This window comes from Pan paniscus, chromosome 19 (assembly GCF_029289425.2).
Source record: "Pan paniscus chromosome 19, NHGRI_mPanPan1-v2.0_pri, whole genome shotgun sequence".
Classification (NCBI taxonomy): domain Eukaryota; kingdom Metazoa; phylum Chordata; class Mammalia; order Primates; family Hominidae; genus Pan; species Pan paniscus.
In genome coordinates this window covers 25,552,939-25,569,190 of record NC_073268.2, presented here as the reverse complement: position 1 = coordinate 25,569,190, position 16,252 = coordinate 25,552,939, and the positions used below count along the sequence as shown (strand labels likewise).

Sequence of the window (16,252 nt, the reverse complement as noted above, 5' to 3'; positions counted from 1 at the left end):
CACTTTAAGATAAATAGAAAATTGTATTTTAACTTCCCTTCCCAGCACAAATACTAAAGCAACCGTTTAACCTCCATTTCCAGTCTGAAATTAAACCACAGGCCTATTCCTATAACTGTCTTATTTTAGTAAAACAGAAGTGGGTGGAAGAAAGATATGTCACTGAAACACATTAAACTGAGAGACTTGAGTCTACTGTAAGAACAGCCAAGGAGGTTGATGCTCAAGTTTCCTTAACTAAAATAATGGTAACAACTCAGCTGGAGTGAATGAAAACTACGAGAAAGTTAACTGAACTAGTTCTCCATTAAATTTTGATTAGGCAGCCAGGCGAGGTGGCTCACGCCTATAATCCCAGCACTTTGGGAGGCCGAGGTGGGCAGATCATGAGCTCAAGAGATCGAGACCATCCTGGCAAACATGATGATATCCCGTCTCTACTAAAAATACAAAAATTAATTGGGCATGGTGGCGTGTGCCTGTAGTCCCAGCTACTCAGGAGGCTGAGGCAGGAGAATCACTTGAACCCGGGAGGCAGAGGTTGCAGTGAGCCAAGATCGCGCCACTGTACTCCAGCCTGACAACAGAGATTCCGTCTCAAAAAAAAAAAAAAAAAAACAAAAAAAAACACCAACTAATCAGTCCTGCTGGGCGCGGTGGCTCACACCTGTAATCTCAGCACTTTGGGAAGCCAAGGTGGGTGGCAAAGAGGTCAGGACATCCAGACTATCATGGCTAACACAGTGAAACCCGGTGGTACGTGCCTGTATTCCCAGCCACTCCAGAGGCTGAGGCAGGAGAATCTCTTGAACCCGGGAGGCAGAGGTTGCAGTGAGCCGAGATCGCGCCACTGCACTCCAGCCTGGGTGACAGAGCAAGACTCTGTCTCAAAAATAAATAAATAAATAAATAAAAATTAATCAGTCTAGGGACGGGTGACGTGACTCACGCCTGTAATCTAAACACTTTGGGAGGCCAGGGCGGGGTGGATCACTTGTGGTCAGGAGTTCGAGACCAGCCTGAGCAACACAGTGAGTCTCTACAAAAAATACAAAAATTAGCTGGAAGTGGTAGCGTGCGCCTGTAATTCCAGCTACTCAGGAGGCTGAGGCACAAAAATCGCTTGAACCCGGGAGGCGGAGGTTGCAGTGAGCTGAGATCACGTCACTGTACTCCAGCCTGGGTGACTGAGTGAGATTCCGTCTCAAAAAATAATAATAATAAATTTTTTTTTGCTTAGACCTCTATCTTATTTCCATTTTTAAAGAGTACCATTAGCATGAAGCATAGTAAATACCTACAAGTACTATGTGACTGGTTAGGGACTTTCAACCTAAATGTGTATCCACTTCTAATTCCACAAAAGAACACTATTTCCAATAAAGATTATGTGGAGCACATATATTCTCCCCTACTTCCCAGACTGATATTGCATTGAATCTTGTGCTTTTCTGTTCTTATGTTAACTCACCTCTGAAGAAATACTGTTTCTAGTAATACTGACCAAACATCAGCCATCTGACAACAGCCAGAGCATGTAAAGAAAAGAATAAAACTGTATGCTTGCTAGGTATGTAATACAGGTGTTCCCTGACTTACGATGGTTTAAGATTTTTTGACGTTACAATGGTGTACACGTAATATGCATCAGTAGAAACTGCAATGAGTACACGCACAACCATTCTGTTTTTCACTTTCAGTAGTCATTAAGTTACATGTGATATTTAACATTTTTATTATAAAACAGCTTTGTGTTAGATAATTTTACCCAACTGCAGACTAACGGATTCTGAGCATGCTTAAGGTAGGTGAGGCTAATCTATGATGTTTGGTGGGTTAGGTGTATTAACTGCACTTCTTTTTTTTTTTTGAGACAAAGTCCCACTCTTGTCCCCCAGGCTGGAGTGCAATGGCGCAATCTCGGCTTGCTGTAACCTGTCTCCCGGGTTCAAGCAATTCTCCTGCCTCAGCCTCCCGAGTAACTGGGATTACAGGCACCTGCCACCATACCTGGCTAATTTTTGTATTTTAGTAGAGACGGGGTTTCACCATGTTCGCCAGGCTGGTCTCGAACTCCTGACCTCAGGTGATCTGGCCGTCTCGGCCTCCCAAAGTGCTGGGATTACAGGCGTGTGCCACAGCGCCCAATCTTTTTTTTTTTTTTTTTTTTTGAGACAAGGTCTCACTCTGTCTTCCAGGCTGGAGTGCAGAGGCGTGATCTTGGCTCACTACAACCTCCACTTCCTGGGCTCAAGCAATCCTTCTACCTCACCCTCCCAAGTAGTTGGGACTACAGGTGTGCACCATCATGCCCAGCTAATTTTTAAATTTTTTGTAGAGATGAGGTCTCACTATGTTGCTCAAGCTGGTCTTGAACTCCTGGGCTCAAGCAATCCTCCCACCTTGGTCTCGCAAAGTGCTGGGGTTACAGGCGTGAGTGACCGCACCAGGCCTTAACTACGTTTCCAACTTACGATACTTTCAATTTATCATAGGTTTATCAGGGCACAGTCCCATCTGTATTATAAAAACTAAAAAGGTAATGTGATGAGTTAATTACATATTTCATTTGAATATATATTTGACAGTAGCTAGAGGATCAGCTAGATCTTGACCACAACTTCAGAACGCCATTTATTGAGACCACTTATAATGCAAATTTCACATTATTGAAATAATAAGTAATATAAATGCTTGAGAAAATGGTATTATTTTTTCTTGGTATTCTTTCTATATTAAAAACTTATTTTGACCAGGCATGGTGGCTCACACGTGTAATCCCAGCACTTTGGGAGACCAAGGCAGGCAGATTGCTTAAGCTCAGGAGTTTGAGACCAGCCTGACCAACATGGCAAAATCTCATCTCTACTAAAAGTGCAAAAAAAATAGCTGGGCATGGTGGCACACGACTGTAATTCCAGCTACTCAGGAAGGTGAGGCACAAGAATCACCTGAGCCTGGCAGGTGGAGGTTGCAGTGAGCCAAGATCGCACTACTATGGCTCCAGCCTGGGTAACAGAACAAGAACCTGTCTCAAAAAAAAAAAGTTGCTTTTTTTTTTTAAATTTTTTTTTTTGAGACGGCGTCTCGCTCTGTCGCCCAGGCTGGAGTGCAATGGCGTAATCTCAGCTCACTGCAACCTCCGCCTCTCCGGTTCAAGCGATTCTCCTGCCTCAGCCTCCCGAGTAGCTGGGACAACAGGCGCCCGCCACCATGCCCAGCTAATTTTTATACTTTTAATAGAGACGGGGTTTCACCATGTTGGCCAGGATGGTCTCGATCTCTTGACCTCACGATCCACCCACCTCGGCCTCCCAAAGTGCTGGGATTACAGGCGTGAGCCACCACGCCCGGCAAAAGCTGCATTTTTTGTTGTGCTTTAAAAAATTAGATCTGCCGGGTGCAGTGGCTCACGCCTGTAATCCCAGCACTTTGGGAGGCTGAGGTGGGTGGAGTACCTGAGGTCAGGAGTTCGAGACCAGCCTGACCAACATAGTGAAACCCCCATCTCTACTAAAAATACAAAAAATTACCTGGGCATGGTGGCAGGCGCCTATAATCCCAGCTACTAGGGAGGCTGAGGCAGGAGAATCGCTTGAACCCGGGAGGCGGAGGTTGCAGTAAGCTGAGATCACGCCATTGCACTCCAGCCTGGGCAACAAGGGCAAAACTCCATCTCAAAAAAAAAAAAAAAATTAGATCTACATTTGGGAAGCTTCTTTTATATAACCCCAGTCAACTGTGACTAAGAATACTGAATAATAATGAAGTTTCTTATCTCCCTGCAGTTACTATTCATGATAATGTACAAGGAAAGTTATAGTATTAAAGAAAAGTTTTAACCAGTCCTAGAAGAACGCCAAGATACATCAGGTTGCTTTTCTACAAGTGGGTGGCAGAAATAAGTTGTGATATGATTTTGTTTAATATGACCTTCTTTTCTTTACATGAAACACATGCAAACGATTTTCAAAAAGCTGATAAGGACGAATGTCGGGAAAGGGTATTGGCAATGCAGTGCTCGTTTTAAAAAATAAATGCAGGCCAAGTGCAGTGGGAAAGGGTATTGGCAATGCAGTGCTCGTTTTAAAAAATAAATGCAGGCCAAGTGCTGTGGCTCATGCCTGTAATCCCAGCACTCTGTGAGGCTGATGCAAGCACATCACAAGGTTAGGAGATCGAGACCATCCTAGCTAACACGGTGAAACCCTGTCTCTACTAAAAATACAAAAAATTAGCCAGGTGTGGTGGCAGGTGCCTGTAGTCCCAACTACTCAGGAGGCTGAGGCAGGAGGATGGCGTGAACCCAGGAGGCGGAGCTTGCAGTGAGCCAAGATCGCACCACTGAACTCCAGCCTAGGTGACAGAGCGAGACTCTGTCTCTAAATAAACAAATAAATAAATAAATGCATCTTTAATGTCTGTGTTTAATCATGTCATAGCTTTACTTTCTACATATCAGAGAAGGAAGAATGACCCATTTCTGGGGGCGGGGGTGGGGTGCGGTTAAAAGCTTGCTGATTCAGTGTTTTAGATGTCAACTTACAATTTGGTGCCAGATTTTCATCTTAGGAGACACTTATTCATATTTGCCTAACAATGAGTACAATAATAGTTGCAGTATAAATTCTAGACTGAAACACTACTAAATTATTACTGTTGAAATAGATTAAAATTCATAGGCATTCCTGTTTAATAAACCCAATATAAAAAACTGAATTAGGCTGGGTGCAGTGGCTCATACCTGTAATCCCAGCACTTTGGGAAGCCAAGGTCCAGGAGTTTGAGACCAGCCTGGGCAACATGGCGAAATCCCATCTCTACAAAAAAAATACAAAAATTGGCCAGACGCGGTGGCTCACACCTGTAATCAATCCCAGCACTTTGAGAGGCCGAGGCAGGTGGATCACCTGGGGTCATGAGTTCAAGACTAGCCTGACCAACATGGTGAAACCCCGTCTCTACTAAAAATACAAAAATTAGCCAGGCGTGGTGGTTGGCACCTGTAATCCCAGCTACTAGGGAGGCTGAGGCAGGAGAATCACTTTAACCTGGGAGGCAGAGGTTGCAGTGAGCTGAGATGGCGCCACTGCACTCCAACCTGGGTGACAGAGCGCAAGACTCCATCTTAAAAAAAAAAAAAAAATAGCCAGATATGGTGGCACCCACCTGTAGTCCCAGCTACTGGGGAGACAGAGGTGGGAGGATGGCCTGGGCCCCAGAGGTCAAGGCTGCAGTGAGCCCTGATGTCACCACTGCATTCCAACCTGGGTGATAGATCAAGACCCTGTCTCAAACAAACAAAAACTGAGTCAGATAAATAAAGAGGTCATTAGTAGGCCAAGTATAGTGGCTCACACCTGTAATCCTAGCACTTTTGGAGGCCAAGGCAGGTGGATCACGAGGTAAGGAGTTCAAGACCAGCCTGGTCAAGATGGTAAAACCCTGTCTCTACTAAAAATACAAAAATTACCCGGGCATGGTGGCAGGCGCCTGTAATCCCAGCTACTTGGGAAGCTGAGGCAGAGAACTGCTTGAACCCAGGCAGAGGTTGCACTGAGCAGAGACAGCTCCACTGCACTCCAGCCTGTGCGACAGAGCAAGGCTCTGTCTCAAAAAAAAAGATCATTAGTTGTATTCTTCCCTCTGTAAAAGGATTTTTCCATTAAATAATAAGTTCCTCTAAAGCATTTAAAATTTATTTGCAGTTCGGTGCAGTGGCTCATTCCAGTAATCCTAGCACTTTGGGTGGCCAAGGTGGGAGGATTACTTGAGACTAGGAGTTGGAAACCAGCCTGGGCAACTAGTAAGACCACCTGTCTCAAAAAAAAAAAAAAAAAATCATTAAGAAAAAAAAAGAAACAAGCAGGAATCAAAAGCAGTCTATAGGATAATATTACAAAGTCTAACTGGCTTTTCTTTAATAGCAGATGTACGCAAAGAAATCTAAGAACACTGGCAATAAACTGACTATCTAATCTCTCTCCAGAGAATCACAGAATTTCCATGCTAGAAGGAAACAGAGTTGAGACAATGTAGGTCTAGAGACGTAACTTACCCAAGGTCCCACAGACACCAGTAATACTAGAACTTCACTAGAATACGTATAATACACACACAAAAAAACACAAATTTATATAAATTATAAGAGTACATTTTGTTTCATAGTTCGGAACTGATTCCCTTCGTAAAATCCTGATGACATCACCTTAAAGCTGTCATTGTCTCCTTATCCAAATTAATTTCAAAATAATAACATCAAAAGATATAGATGATCTGGTTCCAAAAAACAAGATGAAAAAACATTCCAACAGAGAGCTCTGGAAAACCTTGTAGCTAAGATTTAAATTGTTTATTTGCTACAAACCACAAATCTCTTCTCCCTTTCTTTTTCTTTTCCGCAACTACCTCTAAAAAGGAAAAAAAAAAAAAAAGGGCTGGGTGTGGTGGCTCACGCCTATAATCCTAGCACTTTGGGAGGCCAAGGTGGGTGGATCACAAGGCCAGGAGTTCGAGACCAGTCTGGCCAACACGGTGAAACCCTGTCTCTACTGAAAATAGAAAAAATTGGTCGGGTGTGGTGGTGCAGTAATCCCAGCTATCCGGAGGCTGAGGCAGGAGAATCGCATGAACCCAGGAGGTGGAGGCTGCAGTGAGTCGAGATCACGCCACTGCACTCTAGCCCGGGCGACAGTACGAGACTGAGAAGAAAAAAGGAAAAGAAAGAAAACAGCCAGGCGCGGTGGCTCATGCCTATAATCCCAGCACTTTGGGGGGCCAAGGCAGGTGGATCACCTGAGATCAAGAGTTTGAGACCAGCCTGGCCAACATGGTGAAACCCCATATCTACTAAAAACACAAAAATTAGTTGGGCATCATGGCATGTGCCTGTAGTTCCAGCTACTCAGGAGGCTGAGGCACCAGAATCACCTGAACCTGGGAGGCAGAGGTTGCAGTGACCGAAGATCACACCACCAAATCCCAGCCTGGGCAACAGAGTGAGATTCTGTCTCCAAAAAAAAAAAAAGAAAGAAAACAAAAAACAAAAGTGGCTCTTTTTCAATAAGTGCAATTCAGTATACAGTGCGTTGGTGCTGGCTTTTCTTGGACCTATAAAAAAAGGGCGACATATACAAAAAATGCTCTACATTTAAGAACCTACCCTAATCTAAAACTTTTAGTTTTCTTTTTGCCTGTCCTTCCTGCCACATATAATTCCTCACTCTGCAGATAGTAAGCCAAACATGAAGTGCCCAGAATAGCTATACGTATGGTATCTTATTATCACAAATTAAAAGTAAAACTGAGGCTGGGCGAGGCGGCTCACCCCTGTAATCCCAGCACTTTGGGAGGCCAAGGCGGGTGGATCACTTGAGGCCAGAAGTTCGAGACCAGCCTGACCAACACGGTGAAATCCCATCTCTACAAAAAAATGTAAAATTTGCCGGGGGTAGTGGTGCATGCCTGTAATCCCAGCTACCTGAGAGGCTGAGGTTGAACCCAGGAGGCGGAGGAGCCGAGATCGTGTCATCGCACTCCATCCTGGACAACAAGAGTGAAACTCCATCTCAAAAAAAAAAAATAGGCCGGCACGGTGGCTCATGCCTATACTCTCAGCACTTTGGGAAGCCAAGGCGGGCGGATCACCTGAGGTCAAGAGTTTGAGACCAGCCTGGCCAAAATGGCAAAACCCTATCTCTACTAAAAATAAAAAAATTAGCCAGGTGTGGTGGCGGGCACCTGTAATCCCAGCTACTCAGGAGGCTGAGCCAGGAGAATCACTTGAACCCAGGAGGCAGAGGTTGCAGTGAGCTCAGATCGCGCCATTGCACTCCAGCCTGGGCAAGAAGAGCGAAACTGTCTCAGGAAAAAATAAATAAATAAATAATAATAATAATTAAATAAATAAATAAACTGAGAATGCTTCCCCAGTTTTCACTTTGAAATGCATTCTCCACTTGATCAGAAAGTCATACCAACAAACACCACAGTGGTTACTACATTTGATTAAGTTTGGGCTGGGATTTTATATATTTATTGCCAACCTTCACTTCCATGTTGTTAGATAAAATTTCTGTCTTAGCACCATGGTAATGCCTAAGATCAACTTAATTACTCACTTACATGGAATTGGATTTCCTTTTTTGTTTTGACCAGAAATTCCTGGGATCAAGGACAAAAATGATATATAAATTCATTATATTTCCACCTGACTACAACTATTAGATAAGAGGCTTATTAAAAGAGTATCATAAAATCAGTTTGAAGATACATGATTAGGGAATAAGTAGGTTACTTACTTAGAGCTATAACTCACATGCCTAATAAATAATAATTTAAACTTTGCTGAATACCCAATAAAATCATTTACTTTAAGAGAAAGTCTTCAAAAGCTAATGCAAATTTGGTTTGGATTTATCATATTAAATACGTATATTTGTTTTTTATAAAAGTTATACAACTAAGCAAGATGAATTGAGCACAAGTACTATTGCACAGTTCAATACCACCACCTATTGTTAGTTGTTGTCAAGTAAAAATGTTTTATATATCTAATGAATCCAACTACATTAAGACATAAAACTGTAAACCACAGTTGGATGCCTTGGCTTTTCTGAGCCAATATTTGGGTGGGAGGGGTCTGATCTAAGAATTCGCTTAGTCTTACTAAGTCTGGAAGATCAAGTAGGAAAACAGTGTAAAGACAACTATGCACAAGTAGCTAAATTTGGTCACTTTAAGGGCTTTCTTTCTTCTCCCTCCCTCCTTTGGATTTTCCTGGTGTCACGGAATATTTTATTTTGAACATCTAAAAATACCCTTCCAAAAACCACAGTACTAGTTAGATTACTGAAACTTTTTTTTTTTTTTTTTTTTGAGACAGAGTCTCGTTCTCTCGCCCAGGCTGGAGTGCTGTGGCTCGGCTCACTGCAAGCTCCACCTCCCAGGTTCACGCCATTCTCCTGCCTCAGCCTCCCGAGTAGCTGGGACTACAGGCACCTGCCACCACACCAGGCTAATTTTTTTTTTTTGTATTTTTAGTATAGACGGGGTTTCACCGTGTTAGCCAGGATGGTCTCGATCTCCTGACCTTGTGGTCTGCCCACCTCAGCCTCCCAAAGTGCTGAGATTACAGAATTTTTCTTTTCTTTTTTTTTTTTTTTTTTAAGACGGAGTCTCATTCTGTCTCCCAGGCTGAAGTGCGCTGGCACGATCTCAGCTCACTGCAACCTTCGCCTCCCGGTTTCAAGCGATTCTCCCACCTCAGCCTTCTGAGTAGCTGAAATTACACACGCTACTACACATGTCTAATTTTTGTATTTTTATTAGAGACAGGGTTTCACCATGTTGGCCAGGCTGGTCTCGAACTCCTGACCTCAAGTGATCCGCCCGTCTTGGCCTCCCAAAGTGCTGGGATTACAAACCCGAGCCACTGTGCCTGGCCAGATACTGCACCCAGCCAGATACGGAAATTTTTAATTCAGTTTCTAGTATGTTACTAGTTGAGAAACAGTAATCTAAGGAGTAGGAATGAGATCCTTGGCCTGTAAGAAAGCACTTATAAATTTGCAAGAAAAATGAGATCAAGATTTGAAAACAGACAACTTTGGGAATGAAAAGAGATGGATTTTTTAAAAATTAGGATTAAAAAGCATCATCAACACTAACAGTTAAAAACTAACAAATGACCTAAAACATAAGAAGATTTTAAAAGTGTGACCACTTCTAGGCCGGGCGTGGTGGCTCACACCCGTAATCCCAGCACTTTGGGAGGCCAAGGTGGGCAGATCACCTGAGGTCAGAAGTTCTAGACAAGCCTGGCCAACATGGCAAAACCCCATCTCTACTAAAAACACAAAATTAGCCAGGCATGGTGGCATGTCCCTGTAATCCCAGCTACTCGGGAGGATGAGGCAGGAGAATCGCTTGAACCTGGGAGGTGGAGACTTCAGTGAGCCAAGATCATGCCGCTGCACTCTAGCCTGGGCAACAGAATGAGACTCCGTCTCAAAAATAAATAAATAAAAGGTAAAAGGACCCATGATTATGCAATAAAGAAACATCAACAACACTATTCAAAAAGGACAGGTGGTCTGAATGGGTCCAAAAAGCCCAGGCCTTTGCTATGTATTTTCTATAAGTTAGATAATTGTTTTCAAACCAGTTGCTAGAGTGTTAAAAACAAAATTCCTTAGTTTCACCAGTACTCAATCCCATTGCAAAGGTTTTCAAAAGAAACAAATTACTGTCACCCACTAGAAAAATATATACCACTTTCACATGCACCAATTTGGAAATATGGTTATTTTCTATGCACAATGTTCTTTAAATTAGATGCTAAAAGTTTTAATGGATAAAAAGGTCTTTATTTCAGCCTTAACGGTGTATTCTGAGACTGAGCCTACAAACTTAAATATTATAGTGGCTGTTTCAGAAGAAATGGCCAGGGAAATATGATCCTCTGCTTTTATTCAAAAAGCACAGATGCATAGGATTCTAGAAAAAAGGTACCTTAGTGATTGATTCTAACTCCCTTGCTTTACAGAAGAGGGAAATCACCAAGCTAGAAAAGTAAAAAGAATGACCAGGCCGGGTGTCGTGGCTCACGTCTGTAATCCCAGCACTTCGGGAGGCTGAGATGGGTGTATCACCTGAGGTCAGTAGTTCAAGACCAGCCTGGCCAATATGGCAAAACCCCATCTCTACTAAAAATACAAAAATTAGTTGTGCATGGTGGCGGGTGCCTGTAATCCCAGCTACTCAGGAGGCTGAGGCAGGAGAATCGCTTGAACCCAGGAGGCGGAGATTGCAGTGAGCCAAGATCGCACCATTGCACTCTGACCTGGGCAACAAAAGCGAAACTCCGTCTCAAAAAAAAAAGAAAGAAATGACCAAAGTTACAGTTAGTTGCTAGCAAAAAATTAAGATTAATATGCAGGTCTTGCCAGGCGTGGTGGCTCACACCTGTAATCCCAGCACTTTGGGAGGCTGAGGTGGGCGGATCACGAGGTTAGGAGATTGAGACCATCCTGGCTAACACGGTGAAACCCCGTCCCTACTAAAAATACAAAAAAAATTAGCCGGGTATGGCAGCAGGCACCTGTAGTCCCAGCTACTAGGGAGGCTGCGGCAGGAGAATGGCGTGAACCTGGGAGGCGGAGTTTGCAGTGAGCTGAGATCACGCCACTGCACTCCAGCCTGGGCGACAGAGCAAGACTCCGGCTCAAAAAAAAAAAAAAAATCCAGGTCTCTCCACTCACAATGTAGTATGCTCTTTTTGCCATGCTGCATTTTAAGATTTTTGTTATTCTGTTTTTCGTTTGTTTGAGACAGAGTCATACTCTGTCACACAGGCTGGAGTGCAGTGGCGTGATCTCGACTCACTGCAACCTCTGCTTCCCAGGTTCAAGCAATCCTCGTGCCTCAGCCTCTGGAGTAGCTGGGACTACAGGTGCACGCCAGGTCCAGGTAATTTTTGTAGCAGAGACAGGGTTTCACCATGTTGGCCAGGCTGGTCTCGAACTCCTGAGCTCAGATGATCCACCCGCTTTGGCCTCCCAAAGTGCTGTGATTACAGGCGTGAGCCACCATGCCCAGCCAGATTTTTGTTACTTTGGATAAAATGAAGCAAGTAGGCAAACAAATATTACATGCTAGGGTTACAGGTTGCACGTAATATTACAGATCTATACGAAAGGCAGTGACGTATAATGAAACACAATAATGAACATGGATTCAAAATACCGAAATTGGAGCATATCACTTTCTAACTTATGGGTTCTTATCTCCAGGCACTGTTTAAACTGTAAAATGGTATCTGAATGTCAGTTAATGTTACCACTATGATTGTTTTTTAATGTTAGGCTTTTTAATAAACCCATTAAGACAGAATTTTTCTCCAACAGTACTACATCCTCATAAAGAAGCTACTAAGAGCATGACAAAGTGGAGAGGCTTAACTGAAACAAATCTAAGCTTAGATTCAACGGCTAGTCTAGATATTTAAACATTAATCTCACTAAGTGTTAAGATAATGTCAGTTATGGCACTTAAAATGAAGGCAGTCAGGTGTGGTAATCACACCTGTAATTCCAACACTTTGGGAGGCCGGCGAAAGGATTGCTCGAGCCCAGCAGTAGCAAATACAAAATAAAATATAATGGATGAACTTTGGAAAAGCTCTTTTCCACAAATTTTATAGACTTTTTGCTAGTCATGCTAAAAAAAAAAGCAGGATGACAGTGGAGTCAAAAAAAAAAATGCAAATTGGAATCCTGGTTCCCCCACTTACCAGGTGTGCAATTTGAACACCTTACTTAACCTCTCAGGCCTTCACTTTCCTCAAGTGTAAAACAGAATCGTAAAACTAGAGGTAACTAGCCGGGTGCGGTGGCTCACGCCTGTAATCCCAGCACTTTGGGAGGCCGGGGGGGGGGGGGGTTGGATCACGAGGTCAGGAGTTCGAGACCAGCCTGGCCAACATGGTGAAACCCCGTCTCTACTAAAAATACAAAAATTAGCCGGGCATGGTGGCAGGCGCCTGTAATCCCAGCTACTCGGGAGGCTGAGGCAGTAGAATCGCTTAAACCTGGGAGGTGGTTGCAGTGAGCCGAGATCGCACCATTGCACTCCAGCCTGGGGACAAGGGCGAGATTTCATCTCAAAGAAAAAAAGCAACAAAACAACAACAAAAAGCTAGAGGTAACCGAGGTAAAACATCTGGCTCAGTGTCTGTCATGCAGGAAGTATTCAATAACCATCATTAAATTTGAAAGACAATTACTAAAATTTGCTGCAAAGTTTACCATAAATAACATAATAAAAATATCTGAATGGTAAGTTTTAATTGATTAACACAATTCAGCACATACTATGTTGATCTACAAGGGTTATTACTGTATACATTTAATGCCAAGGTGACACAGCAAGAAAAACATGAATTTTCACATCTCTTGATCTCTTAAATAGAGACTCTTTATTCAGTAGTCATCTACTTTGGCTATTCCACAGGATGCTACACATCTGGCTAACAGGTACTCACCCTAGTTGTTTTTTGTTTTTTTTTGGAGACGGAATCTCTCGCTCTATCGCCCAGGCTGGAGTAAAATGGCACAATCTCGGCTCACTACAACCTCCGCCTCCTGGGTTCAAGTGATTCTCCTGCCTCAGCCTCCTGAGTAGCTGGAATTACAGGTGCCCACTACCACGCCCGGCTAATTTTTGTATTTTTAGTAGAGACCAGGTTTCACCAGGTTGGTCAGGCTGGTCTTGAACTCCTGACCTCGTGATCCACCCACCTCGGCCTCCCAAAGTGCTGGGATTACAGGCATGAGCCACCTCGCCCGGACCCTTGGTTTTAAATTAAAAAAATTTTTTTTCTATAGCTCTAACCCAGAGTGGGAGATTTAAGGTGTGTGGCCTCCAGTTACAACATATAAAAGCATACCTACAAAAGGATTTCAATGAATCAACTATCTAAAAATCATAGAGCTTCAGTTATCTTCTCCAAGAAAAATAAACCTTACATAGCCACAATTTGAAATTAGCTATTATGTGATATAAAGATTTCATGCATCCACAAAAATTCTCAATGAGAGATCTGCTATCTGCTTACAGTTGTAAAATTATCAGTTCTTTAAGAAGCAGACTGTAATCTTGAGGATTTAAAATATCATTTGATGTAAATGTTTAGATCTGCTTTATTTACGTATCTTTTATTGATTGAAAGTAAATATTTAAAATATTTTCAACAAATAAGCAATAAATTTATTTACTACTTCCTAAGAAGCCAATTACTAATTGTCTCAGTCCTTGTAAATTAGGTCAATAAAGAGGTAAACGGTTTTAAGAAGTGCTCAATGAACTTCATTAACACTTATCATTTCTAGCCATTCTCATCTGTATTCTGGCATGGAACACTTCACATCATATTAAGTGAATAGCTTTTAGTTTATAAACAAACACTTATTTAATCATGAAACCGTCCAAGAAGGACTCCCCCCCTTATTCTTTTTTTTACCTTCTCAGATCATATTTAGAAAGATTTAGTTGCCAGCTACATCAGCTACAAGTTAAAAAGAAACCTCTTAATAAAGCAACAAATTTCCTTATTACTTTATTATAGTATGCCACCCCTACAGAGATTGTAAATTAAAATATAAGATAATTATAAAAATACAAAATAGCAATGTAATTTTACACCACATACAAGAGAATACTTTCCAAAAATTATTCAATCTAAAATGAACAGCAAACTGATAAAGAGCTAATTCCACAGGCAAAAGACTGTCCCCGACTCAAATCTTCAGTATCTGGAACTGCCTTTCAAGATTCCTGTTAACTGCTGAACGTCTATTCAGCAATTTTAGTGACATTCTGGGCTTTTACGGTACTACTGAATACGAAACCATCATAAATTAACTTTATTGGGGCTCTGTACATTAGGGCCATCCAATGTCCTATTAAACACCAAATAATATATTCCATAACATTTTCTTCTAGTGATCAAGTTAAATACTAAAACTCTAAGAAGGCCAATTCTTTGATTTTCTCCACTCCTCAAGTGCAACAGTAACACTGAAGCTCTGAACTTAAACTGCACCCAAAACACTTCCTATCTTGATCTTCGTGGATCAATTCAAATTATTTCCCAGTTCGCATAATAAGAAATCAAAGAATAGATTAAACTGACAACCCTTAAAAGTTTTCACACCCTGAACCTAGTTGTCGAGTTTCTTAAACTTTTGTCTCGCCGTCTTACAATTTCATCTCTCAAATGGAGATGAAGAAAAACACCGAGTGAGATTGTCCACTGAGCTGTGAGTGATCCCAGGTCAGCCTGGTTCTCTGCCAGAAAAGACCAGGTGACATTTACTCTTCCTGTAGAAGTTTCTTTCTCTTGACCCTCAAGGAACCTTCCAGTATATTGTTATACTACTGTAATTCATCAGTAGTTACAATATTTCACTTCCCAAAGGAATCTCTTCCTTGCAAGATGACTACTCTCTAAAGACGCTTTCAAGACCGTCCACTCCTCAATTCCAGGACAGTAAACCTCCCTCGCTAGAGGAGAAAAAGTTCCTGAAAGACAGACCGGAATGGATTTGCTGAACTTTCGTCCCAATCTCAAAGCATGTAGACATCCAAGGGTTCCCAAGGAACAATGAGCTACAGAAGTACAGACTAAACGGGAAAGAAGAGGAAGTATCAGAACAATACCCAAACCAAACACAGCACCGAAAACCCGTGGTAGCCTCTATCATCCCAAACTACCGTCCCCACTTCCCTAGTTTCACCAAGGTCTCAAACTCGGAGAAATGGTACCCATCCCCTAATTTCCTCCCTCAACAGACAACAAACGCGTCATGAAGGTAGCAGCGAGAAAAGCAGCAGGCTCTGGTGGACCGGAGCCGTGATAGCTGGGTGGAAGGAGGCAAGCCAAGGGTTGTGTAAAGAATGGAAAGCTGAGCGATCCTGGGGGAGGGTGGAATTAGGGCGCCCGAGCTAATCCCCCGCGGGGGCCCGCTGGTGGGAAGAGACGGGGGGCGAACCGGCGAGGGGACTGGGGGCACCGGGCTGCGCTGGGCTTCTGGGTCGCAAGAAGGGGGAGCGGAGTCTGGCAGCCCCGCCAGTGGGTGGGTGACGGCGCCTGCCAGGGAGGAGGCTCCGTGCGGAGCGGACGTTTTGGGATTAGAGCGCGCGACCCGCCCTCCTCACGCCACCCGAGCCCCCCAAGCTCACACCTCAAACCTGCTCTTGGTCACTCCGTTCACGTCCCTCCTCATGGGGCCGGCGGGTGCGGCCCGGGCCGGGCGCTGCGGCGAGCGGAGTGCACAGACCGGGGGCCCAGGACAGGCCCGGGAGTTCCGGGACGGGGACTGGGCGCCGGAGGGGTGACGCCGGGACCGTGGGACGGGAACAAGAGACCTCTCGGCTCCGGCTAGGCCTCCACCACCTCCTGCGGCGCCGGCGGCCGCAACGACTGCTCGTCGCTAGCTCGGCTGTCTCCTCAGCCTCAACTTCAACCCAAAACAAAAACACTCCCCACCTGCCAGCAACGCCGCTGCTCATTGGACAGAGCCGCCCGGGCCTCGGAGCGCCCGGGAGGGGGAGGGGCGGGAGGGGGAGGAGCGCGGCGGCGGCGGCGCGAGACCACCCCTCCCCCACACGGGGCCGGCCCTGACGGCGCTCCCGGGAGCAGCCGGAGCGCGGCGGCGGCACGACCCCCTGCGCCTCCGAGGCAGACGAGCCC

At 44.0% G+C, this 16,252-nt stretch overlaps 1 protein-coding gene across 7 annotated transcripts in view; it reads right to left on the bottom strand.

Annotated features, from left to right (window-relative positions):
• Positions 1–16,252, bottom strand: part of FBXL20 (F-box and leucine rich repeat protein 20) — a 126,799-nt gene that overhangs the window by 108,664 nt on the left and 1,883 nt on the right. For 2 of the 7 annotated variants that reach the window (XM_034941969.3, XM_055101051.2), the window contains exon 1: positions 15,744–16,071. The exons of 4 other annotated variants lie outside the window; for them this stretch is intronic. In XM_034941969.3, coding sequence (XP_034797860.1) covers positions 15,744–15,785 — 42 coding nt within the window. In that variant the 5' untranslated portion in view covers positions 15,786–16,071. Of the gene's footprint in view, positions 1–15,743; positions 16,089–16,252 lie in introns of those variants that run through there. One more of the 7 variants, XM_003809832.7, reaches the window with a different exon arrangement.